This window comes from Sarcophilus harrisii, chromosome 3 (genome assembly GCF_902635505.1).
Source record: "Sarcophilus harrisii chromosome 3, mSarHar1.11, whole genome shotgun sequence".
NCBI lineage: Eukaryota > Metazoa > Chordata > Mammalia > Dasyuromorphia > Dasyuridae > Sarcophilus > Sarcophilus harrisii.
Window position 1 is genome coordinate 503,023,321 of NC_045428.1, and position 16,449 is coordinate 503,039,769.

The following is a 16,449-nucleotide window of genomic DNA, read 5'->3' on the forward strand; positions in this document are numbered from 1 at the left end:
AGAGCCAGAAGGCCCTTAGAACCCAGGATGTCAGAGCTGGGAGGGCCCTTAGAACCCAGGATGTCAGAGCCGGGAGGGCCCTTAGAACACAGGATGTCAGAGCTGGGAGGGCCCTTAGAACCCAGGATGTCAGAGCCGGGAGGGCCTTTAGAACCCAGGATGGCAGAGCCGGGAGGGCCCTTAGAACCCAGGATGGCAGAGCCGGGAGGGCCCTTAGAAAATGGGATGTCAGAGCTGGGAGGGCCTTTAGAACACAGGATGTCAGAGCTGGGAGGGCCCTTAGATCACAGGATGTCAGAGCCAGAAGGCCCTTAGAACATGGGATGTCAGAGCCGGGAGGGCCCTTAGAACACAGAGTGTCAGAGCTGGGAGGGCCCTTAGATCACAGGATGTCAGAGCCAGAAGGCCCTTAGAACATGGGATGTCAGAGCCGGGAGGGCCCTTAGAACACAGAGTGTCAGAGCTGGGAGGCGAATTAGTGCCCATGCGTGCACACATGTGCAAACACAGAGATATGAATTCGTACACACACACACACACACACACACACACACACACACAATCTTGGAGCCAGCAGACACAATAGAAATCCCGGCCGTTCAAGCCGTCCATTTTTGCCGAGGGGAGAACGAGGGCCAGAGCGGGGCTGGGTTCCCTAGAGCCCACACTGGCGGAGCAGAGTTTCTGACTCCCTCCGGCGAGCAGGACATTTCTGTCCAGTGAGGGCGGGGCCGTCTCCCATCTCCCCCCCCCACAACTGCAACATTTCCCCCGGAGACTGTTATCGGGCAGCCTGCGGCCCGTGGGCTGGATCTTGGTCCCGTGCCCCCTCTGGCGGTCACTGTTCCGTCCTGCACAACCCTGGTGAATGGCAGGTGCACTCCCACCGCTATGAAGGTGGAGGGGTTGCGGTGCCCGCACAGACCTGTCCGCAGAGGCGAGGCTGCACGTAGAAGCCTCCGCACGCACGGCTCTCTCTGGCCGGTGACTCTCTCACGGACCCACAGGGGCCGGCGCGCAGGGAGGCTCTGGGATCGGCGGCTCCGGCGGCCCCTTTGCAGGGCAAGGGAAGGGTCTCGGCGCGGGCGCGCGGCAAGCGGAGGCTAGATCGGGACGAGCGCCTCCTTCCCCTAAGCGGGAGGAAGATTTGCGCCCAGATTCCGCTTCAGGCACTTGCCGGACGTGTAACGGGCCGCTTTCAGTTTCTTCATTTGTAAAAGGAGTTAAGACTCCCAACTTGTGATGACATTTGATGATGATATTTATTAAAAATATTTATAAACATGAGATGATATTTACAAAATACTTTGCAGACTTAAAGTACTAATAAATACTGGTATTATGTTACATTGTATATTAATCACAATTACATAATATACAATGTAATTATATAATGTTACATATTATCATTCCTCTATATAATATACATCATTATTACATCAGAGGCTAGGCTGCCTCTCCCAGACCCAAAGGCCTGAAGGCTGACAGGGAAGAAGGAGGAAGCCTTGTTGGGGTGGTTGAGGGCTTTGTGGAGCGGCTGATTTAGAAGCTGGGGGTTAGTGGAGACTGAAATCTCCGGGTTTTGCCCCCATTCCCTATTCACCCCTTTCTAGGCTCTTCTCCAAGTGGCAAAGAACCTCTTCACACACTTAGGTAAGTCTCTTCCATCGGCTTTAGGCGTGGGCAGGGACGGAGCTGGGGGTGGGGAGGCTTCAGGAGGGACAGAAGCCCAGCTTGGGTTTCCTTGGAGAACAGCGTCTCATTGTGAATCTGCACCCCTCAGATGATGTCTCTGTCCTGCTCCAAGAAATCATCACAGAAGCCCGGAACCTCAGCAACGCAGAGATGTGAGTGAACCGGTCCAGGGGAAGGGACGGGTCCTTCCTGGAGATGCATTAGGGTCACTGGAGATAGACCAGGGGTTCTTAGCCCATGAACTCATTCTCAGAAACAGGTTTCTAAATGCATAAAATAAAATACATGAGATTGCAAAGGAAACCAGTTATGTTAAAATACCGTTATTAAAACATTTTTTTAAAGTTCAAGATAAATCCAACTTCTTCCTTTTACAGAGCAGGAAACTGAGATTCAGAGAAATTCAGTGACTTAGTAAGGCATGTTCTTCTAACAGAGAGGTTGGGGTGGCAGAGGGAAGGAGGTGGGAGGGCAGCAGCTTTGGGCAGTAGCTACAAGATGCCCATCCTTCTCTAACTCCTCTTTCCCATCTCTTTTCCTCTTCTTTCTCTCAATAGTATCCCTTGGCCAGTCTTCAAACACTCCCAGGGAAACGGTTTTGTTTGCTAGCTTCAGGCAGCTTGTGAAGAATGTGTAACCCCAGAGGGGTGTTGTTTGCGGGGATAATCCACAAACTTAACTCCATTTGATAATTCTCTTTATTCTCTATCCCTTTCCGGAGGAGAAAATGCTGCTCTCTAGTGGGAATGTGGGTGGAGAACCCCCAACCTTCCAGCAATTGGCAGGCTTCCTCCACTGCTGCTTCCTTTGTGAATAAGTCTTAGAAAACAGACTTTTGTGGGCTGCAGTGTATGGAGTCAAGGGAAAGATGGAGTGGATGCCAGATTTGCAACAGGACACTTGAAATTGGCATCCACTCTCATCTTTCCCCTGACTCCTTATACTACAGCCCACAAGTCTGTTTTCTAAGGTGTCTTGTGACAGAGGTAAGTGCAGCTGAAAGGTAAATGTAATAAGTAAGGGACGTCCAGTCACTGATCCCAGAGGGCCAAGTAGAGTAGGGGACCAAGAAGGTCCAAATGACTTGGAGAATTTAGATTGATCTCTGGCATTAAGGGATTTTAGAGAGTATTGAGAGAGAGAAATCCTGATGCCATAGTCCCTTGGATGTCCCTTGTCCTCTCCATTGCTCTTTATATACATATGGGTATGTGTATATATGTATATATAATATATATACACAGAGAGACAAATACATATGTATATAAAATTTTCCCAGTTGTGTGTAAAATAATTTTTTAAACTTGTTTTTAAAACTTTGAGTTCCAGATTCTCTCTCTTCCTCCCTCCTCACTGCCGTCCCCTTGAGAAGGCATATGTGAAGTTATGCAAAATATTTCCATAAAAGTCACATTGCAAAAGAAAACATAGATCTCCATCCTCCTCCCCACAAAAAAAACTCAAGAAAAATAATTTTTTTAGAAAAGTATGCTGTAATCTGTATCCAGATACAATCTGTTCCTTCTCTGGATATGGATAGTATATTTCATCATAAGTCCTTCAGAGCAGTCTTGAATCGCTGCACTGCTGAGAATAGCAAAGTCATTTTCAATAACATTACTATTATTTTGTATGCAATACGTTTTACTTTTCTTGAGTTCATGGTGGACCTTCCAGGTTTTTCTGAGAGCATCCTGCTCATCATTTCTTTCAATATCTTTCATCATAATCACATACAGCAATTTATTCCGTCATTCCCCAATTGATGGGCATCCCCTCAATTTCCAGTTCTTTGCCTTGAAAACCTTGGATGTCTCTATAGAGCTGGTTTAAGGTCAGGAACCAGATGGGGAATCCAGGCCTGATTCCTGAGGTGGGATCTTTTGTTCAGCCCTAACCTGGAATTAGGGTTCATCCCTTCATCAGGATACTTCTCAGAGCTGCTGCCTTCCAGCTCCCATAGTTCAGCTGCTTAACTACTCTTGCTGTGAGATTGCTAATTTGAGATCAGTGATGAGGGAAGTTCAATGAGCTGTACACACTCTCAATAATTAGCCCTCCCCATGACCTCACGAAGCCTTTATTCCCAGGAGTGCCTGGGCAGGTGTGAGCATCAGGGACCTTCCTTACTCTTTGGTCTCCCTCCAGCTGCTCCGTGTTCCTCTTGGATCAGAATGAGCTGGTGGCCAAGGTGTTTGATGGCGGTGTTGTGGATGATGAGGTAAAGGCTTGTGGGGATGGGGGTTTGGAGGGGACCACATAGGGATGGAGAATCAGATTCGGTGGCAGAGTTGGGGGGGACTTCAGGGGTGCTGGTAGTTCCTAGCTGATAGATCCTGGCACTCACCTATTTCCTCTTGTCCTGGGTTGCCCAGACCTATGAGATACGCATCCCTGCAGACCAAGGAATCGCAGGTCATGTGGCCACCACTGGCCAGATCCTGAATATCCCAGATGCTTATGCGCACCCCCTGTTCTACCGAGGTGTGGACGACAGCACTGGCTTTCGCACCCGCAACATACTCTGCTTCCCTATCAAGAACGAAAACCAAGGTATATGTGCCCTGTATACTCCTACAGCCCAAGAGGTGGGGGCCCTCAGAGGACCACAGGGATCAGACAGCCCCAAAGGGGTGGAGCTATGGGAGCCATGGGGGCACCATGGATGTAGGGAGCTAGGAGGACACGGGAATGTCTCCCACCCAACGCCATTTCCACCCATTTCTCCAGAGGTGATCGGTGTGGCTGAGCTGGTGAACAAGATCAATGGCCCTTGGTTCAGCAAGTTTGATGAGGACCTGGCCACGGCCTTTTCCATCTATTGTGGAATCAGCATCGCTCACGTGAGCTCTGAACCCTGCCCTGAAAACTCTTCCCATTCCCAGTGCCTTTGAGTTCTGAGTCTTCCTTTCCCCCTCCCTCATTCTCCCTCAGACCCAGGGAAGGGGGAAACCCAGCCCTTCTCTGGTCAAGTCAACAAATCAATAAGCATTTATCAAGCACTTAACTATTTTCCTTCCTTTCACTTTATCTTCCAGTCCTTTGTAATTTTGTAATCCCAGAGTGGGATTGGAACCCTGGTGTCATCCCTACTCCTCTAACTCTTCTTTCCTGGATCCAAGGTTATCCACTAAATTAAGTGAAACCCATGAACCAGTCCCAATTATGCTACTGACCTTTCTGTATGATCTTGGACAAGTCACTTCTCTTAAGGCCCCACTTTCCTCTTTGTGAAAAGAGAATAATGATCATTTTAGCAATGTGTAATAAAGTATCTTATGCCAATCTCCAAAGCTGGAGAAATGTAGTCCAGACCAGGAGTTCTTTTGGCACAATAATGCTTGTATATGCATAAAATAAATTACACAGAAGTACCAAGGAAAACAATTATCAAAATATTTTATTAAAATAAAAGTTTACAAACCCCAGGTTAAGAAACTTTAGTCTAATCAGTAGTACAATTAAATGGATTTGGAACTGGTCATGTGGCTGGACACAGAAAGTGGTTATGGTATCAGATTTTAGCTAGGTCTTTAGTAGTGTGCTCCAAGGATCTGTGCTTAGTTTAATCCTGTTTAACATTTGAATAATTACTTTGATAAAGACATAGATATAAAATACACAGAGTATCAAGGGAAAACAATTATATTTAAAAAGTTATCAAAATATTTTATTAAAATAAAGTTTATAAACCCTAGGTTAAGAAACCTTGGTCTAATCAGTAGTACAATTAAGTGGATTTGGAACTGGTCATATGGCTGGACATAGAAAGTGGTTATGGTATCAGCTTTTAGCTAGGTTTTTAGTAGAGTGCTCCAAGGATCTGTGCTTCTCTCAGTCCTGTTTAATATTTGAAAAAGAACTTTGACAAAGACAAGGATATAAAATTCACAGAAGTACTAAGAAAAACAATCACATTTTTAAAAGTTATCAAAATATTTTGTTAAAATAAAGTTTACAAACCCAGATTAAGAAACCTTGGTCTAATCAATAGTACAATTAAGTGGATTTGGAACTGGTCATATGGCCATAAATGTGTCAGGGATTGGTTATGTCAGTGTGGCCATTCTCTTCACCAGTACAGACAGCAATCCCTCTAGGGCTTAGTAAATATTTGCTAATAAAATGGAATTTATTTAAGATAAATATATGTTCTACATTTGGATTCAACAACCAACTTCACAATGGCAGAATGAGGAGGAATGTAAATCAAAAAACATAAATTAAATTTCCCAGTGTGTGAAGAATACTTTATTAGGTAATAAGGATTTGGGAGATAAAAAATTCTTCCAAGAAAATGGATAGGGAGTTAACAGAATTTGAGGAGAGCAAAAGCTCTATTATTCAAGAGGATAAAGTTAGACAAGTTGAACCCAAGTTAAATCTCACTAGGGAAAGAGGTATGGATAGAAAACCATTTGGGGGGGGGGCTGTTTTTTGTGAAAAAGATCTGGAGGTTTCAATACTGTGACCTGAGGACCAGGAAAGTTCATATGATATTAGAGAGGGCACATCTAGGGTCAGTGAGAGGGAAGTGATGGTGTCATCCTCTGCTTGGATCAGACCATGTGTAGACTATTGGATGGGAGCTACATTTTAAGAAGGACATCAACAAACTGAATAGTTTCCTTAGAAAAATGTCGGGGGATGAAAAGGAGACTGGAAAATATGTGACTTGAGGATTGGTTGAAGGAATTGGGAATGTTTATCCTAGAGAAGAGAAGCCTTGGAGTAGTAGGACGTGACATCTGTCTTTGCCATTTTCAAAGAGTGATCATGTGGAAGAAGGATTTGTTCCAGTAGGCAGAATTAGAAGCACATTGTGTTGGGGCCAGCTTGAAGGAGCTCCAGAGGGTTGATTGTTAAATTTTCATTCGGAGTTTTTACATCTCACATATGGGCAAATACTATAAATAAAGGCTTGATTTATTATATTATTGATTTTCTAGACATAAGAAAGTGAGGGAGAAAATGTCAATAATTCAGATTGAATTTATGTTGACTTTTTTGGAGAGCCATCTATTAAAGGCTGTACCAGCATAGCCTTGACAAGCAGCCTCCTCATTCAGCTGCCATCTCAGGCCAGTTTCTCTTTCTCTCTGTCTTCACTCTTTCTCTCTCTCTGTGTATATGTCTGTCTCTCTCTGTGTGTGTGTCTCTCTCTCTGTCTCTGTCTGTCTCTCTTTTTCTGTCTCTTACTGTCTCTCCATCTTCTCTTCTTCCTTCACATTATCCTTTTCCTCCTTTTCTCTCTCTACCTTTCCTTCCATCCCTTTCTCTTTCCTTCCCTTCCTCTCTCTTTCTCTCCCTCCCTTTCTCTTCCTCTTTCTCCCTCCTCCTCCCTCACCTTCCCACTCTTACTCTCCTTCCCTCTTTCTTTCCCTCCCTCTACTCCTGCTTTGAAGATTGAGTCTTTCTATTTCTTCCAAGCTAGAATTTCAATGAGCAGTCATGGATTCTATCCTTGTTGATCATCTTGAAAACCTGAACCTGCTGTTTCCAACCTGAGCCTGGTAGCCCCCTACTGCCAAGAGTCTCGCCATTTGAGTGCCAGACTTACTATGAACATCCATTTGGCTTTGGCCCCACTATTGTACCTCAAAGTTCTTGAGCTCAAAAGAGCCATCAACTTTAGCTTCCATAGTTGCAGAAATCATAGGCACAGATCATCAGTCTCAGCCTCTTTTTTTTGAGAAATAGGTTATTATTGATATCTTTTGTTTTTTCTATCATCTGTATTCCCACATATATACATAAATGGGCATATATAAGTATATATATATATATATGTATTATGTATACACACAAAGATATAAATGTGTATTATATATTCCCCTACACAAGTTTGAAGTGGGACAGCTAGGTGGTGCAGTGGATAGAGCACCAGCCCTTGAAGTCAGGAGGATCTGCATTTAAATCTCGTCTCAGACACTTAACATTTCTGTGTGACCCTAGGCAAGTCACTTCACTCCAATTGCCTCAGCAAAAAAATAAATAACCCTCCCGTCTCTCTGATTCTGTACTCATTCCCTGCTTTGACTGTCTCCTTGGGCTGTAGGAGAGACAATATCAGGAAGCACCATCTGAGGACTTCTGTATCCCTTCTCCCTAAGGCTCCCAACCCCCCTCCCAACTCCCCATCCCCAATCACACTGCCACCAGGCCAGCCTCTTGGGTGAAAGCCCTAAGAGAGTATCAGTGCATGGAGACAGCTGTTGGCTGGAGTTCAGACACCTGGTCCCCTGCCTCCCCTTTCAATAGAACTACCCAAATCTCCTTCCTCCCACCCCCTCCCAAGTATTGGTGGGAATAAAATACAAAGGAGTGGGGTGAGAAAGGATTTTGTGACTTAATTAAGAGCCTGGAAAGGAACAGGAGGAAGTGAACATGAGGATGTTCTGAGCAAAAAATCCTGGATTAATGTATTTTTTGATCTTTCTTTACTCTTAAACAAGCCAGATGGGATGGGAATGATAATAATAATTCCTATTTATTTAGTGTTTATAAAGTACTTCCCTCTCTTGGTAACACTGTGAGACAGATAGTAATAATAATAATATCTGTGTTTAAATAGCTCTTCATAAAATTTGTAAAGTGCTTTGCATATGTTGGCTCATTTGATCCTCACAACAACCATATGATGCTATTATTAGCTCCATTTTACAGATGAAATGGGTGGCAGAGTGGGTGACTTGCTATCCCCACTCTGGGGACCCAGGAGTTGTCCAAGTTGGGACATAAATCCAGGACTCCTGACTCCAAACGAGGCTCTCTTTCATAGCTAGCTGTTGTGGAGAAAAGGATGGGTTGGGTGCTGACTCTTCTTTAATTCTCCATTACATGCTTCCTCTTCTCTCCTCAGTCTCTCCTATACAAGAAAGTGAATGAAGCCCAGTATCGGAGCCACTTGGCCAATGAGATGATGATGTATCACATGAAGGTAAGGTCTTCCCCATCCCCTCATCTACCACCTTCAGATGAAGGACTGAGAGCAAAAAGGGGAGGAGCCGGCCTCTCGCACAGCTTAAAGAGTAAAGGGCTACACTGGGAGAGGTCCAAGTTGAAGGCAGGACAGTCAGTTCAGCTTGATGTTTGAGGAGAACAGTGCAACCTGTGGGAGGACTGAACAAGAAAGCCACTGTATATAATGGAATACCATTATGTGGATGGACGGGTAGAGCTGCTTAAGTTTCATGTTTGGGGAGGGCAAGCCTTATATGGACTGATGATTTGTTTAGATTTAATTAGATCTTTATTTTTTAATATATCAGGCTTATTATATCTATTTATTTATGTATACTTTCTAATGATCAGAGCTGTCCAAAAGTGCAAAAGCTTGTCCTGGGAAGTAATGAACTCTTTAAGCAGAAACTGAAGCCTACTTGTAGGGGATATTGTAAGAGGGATTCCTCTTTGGGTAAAGCTTAGCCTAGATTCTCTAGCAGTCACTTCTGACCCTGAGATTCTGGGCAAAAGGACTCAGCTAGAGCAAGGCTTCTTAAACTTTTTTCTACTCATGACCCCTTTTTGCTTGAGAAATTTTTACATGACCCCAGACATATAAGTTTATAAAATAGGAATACACATCAAACACTGATAATACTGATAATAAATCATAATTTTGATTATTAAACCTGAATTTAATTCTCTCCTGGCATTTAGTTAAGCAATCCCATATGGGGTTGTAATCCACAATTTAAGGAGCGTTGGCAAATGAGAGCATCTTAAAGGGGAAAATATATCTTGTACTTTTGGGTGGGGTAATGTAGCTATAGATTTACTGATTTATTTTTACATTAGTATTCCTTCTCAGTCTTCTTTCACCCTCTCCCTACTGTCAAAAACCCTAGCATTGTAATGACAGACACTTTGTCTCACATATCTGTTCTAGTTTAAGGGAGGGAAGAAGGACAGCATCTTTGCTTACAATAAAAAGCAGAGGAAGGACAGTGAAGGGAACTGCCCTGTACCTTAGGCTGTACCTTTCAGAGTACCAATTCTTCCTCTCTGAGCCAATTTAAGAAACCTTTCCTTTGATTCTAGGTCTTTCACTTTTCATTTTTTTACTTAAATTCCCTGTTTTAAACACCAGTCCAAGACCCCCAAACCCCAGGATGTTCAGACCCTGAGCCTGTCTGTCCCCCTGGGCTTAGAGATCTAGGGAACAGTGGATAGAAGTACTGGCCCAGAGTCAGAAAAATGTGAGTTCAAATCCTGTCTCAGACAATTACTGGTTGTGTGACTTTTATGAGCCCTTCCTTATCTGTAAAATTAGGAGTTTGAACTGGATGGTCTCTAAGATCCCTTCAGACTTTGAAATGCTAAGTCAATGACTTGCTGTTCCTGATTTCCAACCACCTGCCTTTCTCTTGCTCCTGCCATTGTATCTCCACATCCTAGTCTGACATCTGCACCCTCATCTCTATTCCTGATTGTGAAACATTTCTGAGCACTTACTATGTGCAGAGCCCTGGGCACATCCCTGTCCTCAAGGAGCTCACCTTCTAGTGGGAGAGGCAAACAAGTATGGAAGGTTTCAGCTCCAAGTTAGATGGAAAAGTCCTATGATCCTTAGGGTGCAGCAGCAAAGTAGGTGATAATGCTCTTTTTAAAAGTTATTTTCACCATAAAATCACGTGATTTTATGATGATAGGTTTTCTCAGTTGTTCTATGCAGGTACAATTTCTCCCGTCTTGATCCTTTCGTAGCCACAAAAAGTTTGGCTCCTAGTCCCCATCTCCAAGTAGAATGAAAGACCTCTTTTTTAAAAATGTTTATATTTTTATTTTCCCTAGTTACATGTAGAACTTTTTTTTTACATTTGCTCTTAAAACTTTGAATTTCAGATTCTCTGTTTTCCTCGCCATCCCTCCATCCTCATTGAGAAGGCACATGCGAAGTTATATAAAACATTTCCATAACAGTCATATTGCAAAAGAAAACATAGATCTCTACCCCCCCAAAAAAAAACTCTCAAGAAAAATAAAGTAAAAAAAAGTATGTTTCATCTGTATTCAGATACAGTCAGTTTCTTCTCTGGATTTGGATAGCATTTTCATCATAAGTCCTTCAGAGTAGTCTTATTATCATTGTATTACTGAGAACAGCAAAGTCATTCACAGCTGATCATCCCACAAAATTGCTATTACTTTGTACACAGTACATTTCACTTTGCTTGAATTCATGGAGTACTTTCCTTTTCTGAGAGCATCTTGCTCATTATTCCTATAGAACAATAGTATTTCATCATAATCACATACCATAATTTATTCATCAATTCTCCAACTGAATGGCTCCATTTCTAATTTTTTGCCCTGAGGAAATAACTGCTATAAATATTTTTGTACTTATAGGTCCTTTTCCTTTTTTAAAAAAAAATCTCTTTCTGGAATTCATTTCTGGTGGTGATCTAGTTAGGTCAAAGGATATGTATGATTTTATAGCCCTTTGGGCATAATTCATATCTTTTGATCATTTATCAATTAGGAAATAGCTTTTTAAAAAAATTAATTTGATCCAGTTCCCTATACATTTCAGAAATGAGGCCTTCATCAAAGAAATTGGTTTTAAAATTCTTTTCACAATTACTATTGATGACTCTTTCCTCCCTATTTATTTATTCAATTCTCTCTCTCCTTTCACCCTGACTTTCCTCAAAAGTATTTTGCTATTGACACCCTCTCCCACAATGTGCCCTTTCTTTACTACCTTCCTCTCAAATCCCCTTCCTCTTCTACTTTCCATGCAGAGAGATTTCCAAATCAATTTGAATGTATTGTTTCTTCTTTGAGCCAATTCTAATGAGAGTAAAGCTTATTCACTTTTCCCCTCTTCTGTCTCTTCCCTCCATTGTAAAAGTTTTTTCTTGCCTCTCATGGCAGATGATTTATGCCATTCAACCTTTCCCTTTCCTATTCTCCAAGCACATTCCTTGCTCACCCCTTAATTTTATTTTTTTAGATTTTATCTCTAATAAAGGATCTCTTTAGCCCCATTTCATCCCCTCAAATTTGAAATTAACCAACTTGGATGGACTGGATTAGTCTCTCTCTATTCTACCACCTTTGGCTCACTCACTCAGTTAACAAATATTTATTAAGCATTTACTATATGCTAGGCATTTTACTAGGTGTTAGGAATACCAAGACAAAAATAAAACAGTTTCTGCCTTCAGAGAGGTTCCATTCTTTTGGAGAAGACAACATGTTCACATACATACATCCAAAATAAATACAAACTAATTTGTGAGTTTTTTGGTGAGGGGGAGATACCAGTAGCCAGGGAGACAAGAAAAGGCTTCATATAGGAAGCGTCATGAGCTAGAGAAGGAAATGGCCAACCCGTATCTTTGCTAAGAAAACCCCAAAATCGGTTCAAGAAGAATCAGGTATAACTGAATATTACCTCTACCACCACCTCCATGAACAACAACAGAAGGTGATGTTGGAACTGAGTTTTGAAGGAAATTAGTGATTCCAGGAAGAGTTTGACAAATCATGAAGTCTTCTGGCTATTACACTCAAACTTCCATATAACCATTAGGCAAACTTGTTAACTTCATTTTATGGGATTTGTAATCAGAAGGAACCTTAAAGATTTACTTGTATATCCTCATGAGGAAACTAAAGGGCAGTGGTTGGGATGGAGGGAGGTTGTTTAAGAGATACATAAGTAATAATATTTTTGAAACCAAATGCAATATTCATTCCATTCTTCCATATAGCAGGGGTTATCATTCCCCTTTTACAGGTGGGAAAACCGAGGTACAGCTCTTAAAAAAGATATTAATCTCTTTGGTTTTTATTATATCTACATTTGAAAAACTTTAATTAGGCTCACTTAACTAGTTTGTTCAGTTAGGTTCATTCACCAATGAGCCTCATGAGACAAAATTTTTTAGATATAGGTAACATAGGTAACTGAGTTCCAAATCCAGGTTTCTCTGCTCAAAGAACATTACTGTTCCTTACTTGAGGTTGGCTGGGGTGTTTTTATGGAGGAAGGAAGATGTTTTTACATTATGGTAACCAGCACAGTTGAGTGATGATGTGATGGATGAGAAAAGGGGTCCTTCATGCCCTAAACTCCGTCTCTCTTAGGTCTCAGATGATGAGTACAACAAACTCCTCGGAGACGGGATCCAGCCTGTGTCTGCCATTGATTCCAACTTTGCCAGTTTCACCTACACCCCACGTTCTCTCCCTGAGGATGACACCTCCATGGTGAGCTCACCTCTCCTTTAGGCCCAGTTTATGGGCGTTCCCAGTCTGCCACAGGAGTAGAAGATGTGTAACAGGAGGGACTTGGTTTAGATAAATGGGTCATGGAAGGGTTGTCCTGGGACACTGGGAATAGCTTTGCTCCAGGATCCAGAGGAAAAAAATAGGACTAACCAAAAGGGAAAATGATAAAAATAGGTAGGCACATTTCATCATCATGGAAGAAAGAACTTCCTAACAATTAGAGCTATTTCACAATGGTCTTAGTTGACTTGGGAGATACTCTGGTATTAGAAGGTTTGTACAGAGTCTGGAGAGCCATAGTTGGAGAGGCTATAGAGGGATTCCTTCACTGGGAGAGTGGGGAGAAAGATATGGGACTAAATGTGGTTTCAGATATCTAATCCAGTTCTGTTGGGTCTGGGGAAAGAGTAGTGGGAAGGGGGCGGGATGTTGTCAGCCTGCTGACCTACCTCTTTACTCTCCAGGCCATCCTGAGTATGCTCCAAGATATGAACTTTATCAACAACTACAAGATTGACCGACAGACACTGGTCCGGTGTGTGCTCTGGTCCACTGATTCCCCACGTGGGGGTGGAAGGGAGATTTGGCCCTTGTCCTTAGGGAGCTTCTGTCTAGAGGAGGAGAGACTTCCTGTCTTTGGGAGCCCTTAGTGTGAAGGGTGATGTGGCCCTTGCCCTTGAGAGATGAGGTGACCCCTGCCCTTGGGAGCTTCTATTGTGGGGTATGAAGTGGCCCCTGCCCTTGGGAATCCCTATTGTGAGGGGGAAGTTATATCTACTGCCCTCAGGAAGTCTGTAGAGTGAGGATGGAATGGGAACAGGATAGGGAAATTTTCCTAAAGGTAGGTAAATAATGCTGAGCCCCTTCTGGTGCCTTGTTCCTATATAGGTTCTGCCTGATGGTGAAGAAAGGCTACAGAGACCCTCCCTATCATAACTGGATGCACGCCTTCTCTGTCTCCCACTTTTGCTACCTGCTCTATAAGAATCTGGAGCTGTCCAAATATCTGGAGTGAGTGGTTCCAGCCCCCAGGGCCATAAGTTTCTCTTCCAGAGCCCCCCAATTCATTTGAGGGAACTGAGGCTCAGTAAGGGTAAAGCACTTCACCCATGGATATATATATATATATATATATATATATATATAGAGAGAGAGAGAGAGAGAGAGAGAGAGAGAGAGAGAGAGAGAGAGAGACAGAGCATAGACCGGAAGTCAAACTCTCTGATTCAGAATGCTTGAGCAGGAGAGAAATTTAGTTTATAATCTAGTTCGGTTTTACAGATGAAGAAATCGAGAGCCATCTAGGAACCAAAGTCAGACAGTTAGTGGCAGGGGTAGAACAGGGCCAGCTTCTACCCTCCTACTCAATCCCTTATTTTCCACTGTGAGCATTAATACCTTGGAGATCAGCTCTCCATTTAGTGTTTGTTGATTGTCAAGGTCATAGATATCAAAGACGAAGCATGCTGGAACTAGAGTAGAATGCAATTAGGAAATATTAACAAAGTAAATAAAAATATAATAAAACACAGGTATATGCATTGTAAAACTAAGCCAGTCTGCAGCCTACAGAGTCCTTATGAATGGACTTTTTCTATCTGAATTTGGTATCACTTGTCTAGGCTTAAGAAAGAAATGGAAAAGATGTTGATAATGCAGCTGAAAACTCTCTCACCTGGAAGGTTCAGAGGGAACTTCCTGCAGAAGGCAGGGTCTTGAAAGACTAAAGAAGGGGCTTTATGAAGGCTCTATCCTGTCAGACTTCCCCTTCCCCTTTCCTTAGAGAGTGGGAGGGGCAGAGAGGAGGCTGCATGGGCTTCCCTCTGAGAGTTTCTTCTCCTGCCTCAGTGACATCGAGATCTTCGCCTTGTTTGTCTCCTGCATGTGCCATGACCTGGACCACAGAGGCACCAACAATTCCTTTCAGGTGGCTTCGGTGAGCCTCTGGACCCTTGGGGCTTCAGTCCTTCCCCTGAGGAACACAAAGGGGTTAGCTTTGTCATGGGGTAGAAGCCCAGAGGCTTCTCAGGGCAGGGTTCCTGGAGGAGAGGGTGCTGGCTGTGGGAGACAGGTGACCAGCCCAGCTTGAGACTTGAAGAGGGTAATGGGAAGGACGTTTCTGGGGCCAGGTGGGTAGTGCAGGAAAAGGCTTGTCCTGGGAGATAGAGATGTGGCTGCTCTAGGGCTGGGGCTAACAGCCAGATCCCCTGGGGTATTTTTCAGAAATCTGTGTTGGCCGCGTTGTACAGCTCCGAAGGCTCCGTCATGGAGGTAATATTATAAAAATGACTTCCTTGCCAGTTGCTTTCCTCCCAACAGCTCTATGAGGTAGGTGACGTACGTATGATCATCCCCACATTAGAAAAGAGGAAACAAATCCAGAAAGTGGAAGTCCAGAGCCTCAGTGGGAAGACTGATACTTGAACCCAGATCCTCTGCTTCCAAGATTGAGCTCCTTTCCCTTCCACATGCTGCTTTTTCCCTGCCTGTCCCCACGGACTTCTCCTCAGAGCTGGCATAAAACTCATAGGGAGCCAGTACTTGCAACCTTTCCTCTTTCTCTTTATTTTCACAGCTAGTGCAAGAGAGCCATGGGTTGTTCTCTACTTCCTTCTCCATCTCTCTCTTCTTCCTCACACCTCTACCCCCCAACCAACTGAGCACCCAGGGAGAAAGTTTACAGAATAAGCCTCATTCATATCTCCCTGAAAAATAGACTTTGAGAATATTATACGATATTTTTAGAGCTAGAAAAGCTCTTTAGAGTCCATTCCCCTATTTTATTGGGGCAGCTGGATGATGCAGTGGACAGAGCATTGACCCTGTGATCCAGAGGACCTGAGTTCAAAACTGGATTCAAACACTTATCACTAGTTGTATGACTCTGGACGAATCATCTAATCACAGTTGTATCTGAAAACAAAACAGAAATGTTTAATTGATAGTTTTATTTCTTTTTTAACTGTTTTTTTCCAAATGACATCTCACCTTTCTCCTTCCCTTTCCTTTTCCCCTTTCTTTCTCCTACTAGTAAGGAAACAGACTTGGGACCCAGAGAATATCAGTGATCAACCCAAAATCATCTAGTCAGGGTCAGGGTCAGGACTTGAATGCATTGCTTTTTCCTGTATGCTATGTGACTGCCCCACAATTGATTTCAGACCAAAAGAGACTTGGAGGACTTCATGTAGTCTGTTCTACCTCTGAACAATGGGAAGGAAGTTAGAATAGATGGAAGGCAGCATAATGTACAGAATAAATACAAAGTATTTATTAAAGTATACAAAGTACAAAATAAAGTACAGAACATTGTACTTTGTACCAACCAACTTTCAGGGGAGTGGGAAGCTGAATCAAGCCTGCTGTTTTCAAACTCTGCAAGCTGTAACCTCTCAATGCTTCGGTTTCCCCATGGGTCAGATGAAGAGAATGGAATAGACTTCTTGGGAGGGAGTAGATTCTCAAATCATAGAGAGTGTGAAGCTTGGATGACCACTAATAATTAACCTG

The 16,449-nt window shown here is 43.1% G+C and overlaps 1 protein-coding gene across 1 annotated transcript in view; it reads left to right on the forward strand.

The window, feature by feature from the left end:
- PDE2A (phosphodiesterase 2A) overlaps window positions 1-16,449 on the forward strand; it is a 177,208-nt gene that overhangs the window by 150,973 nt on the left and 9,786 nt on the right. Inside the window, exons 15-25 of the mRNA XM_031961505.1 lie at window positions 1,614-1,653; window positions 1,784-1,847; window positions 3,844-3,916; window positions 4,071-4,248; window positions 4,426-4,538; window positions 8,558-8,635; window positions 12,796-12,918; window positions 13,404-13,474; window positions 13,828-13,950; window positions 14,788-14,875; window positions 15,163-15,210. Of these exons, the coding sequence (XP_031817365.1) occupies window positions 1,614-1,653; window positions 1,784-1,847; window positions 3,844-3,916; window positions 4,071-4,248; window positions 4,426-4,538; window positions 8,558-8,635; window positions 12,796-12,918; window positions 13,404-13,474; window positions 13,828-13,950; window positions 14,788-14,875; window positions 15,163-15,210 (999 nt within the window). The remainder of the gene's footprint in view (window positions 1-1,613; window positions 1,654-1,783; window positions 1,848-3,843; window positions 3,917-4,070; window positions 4,249-4,425; window positions 4,539-8,557; window positions 8,636-12,795; window positions 12,919-13,403; window positions 13,475-13,827; window positions 13,951-14,787; window positions 14,876-15,162; window positions 15,211-16,449) is intronic.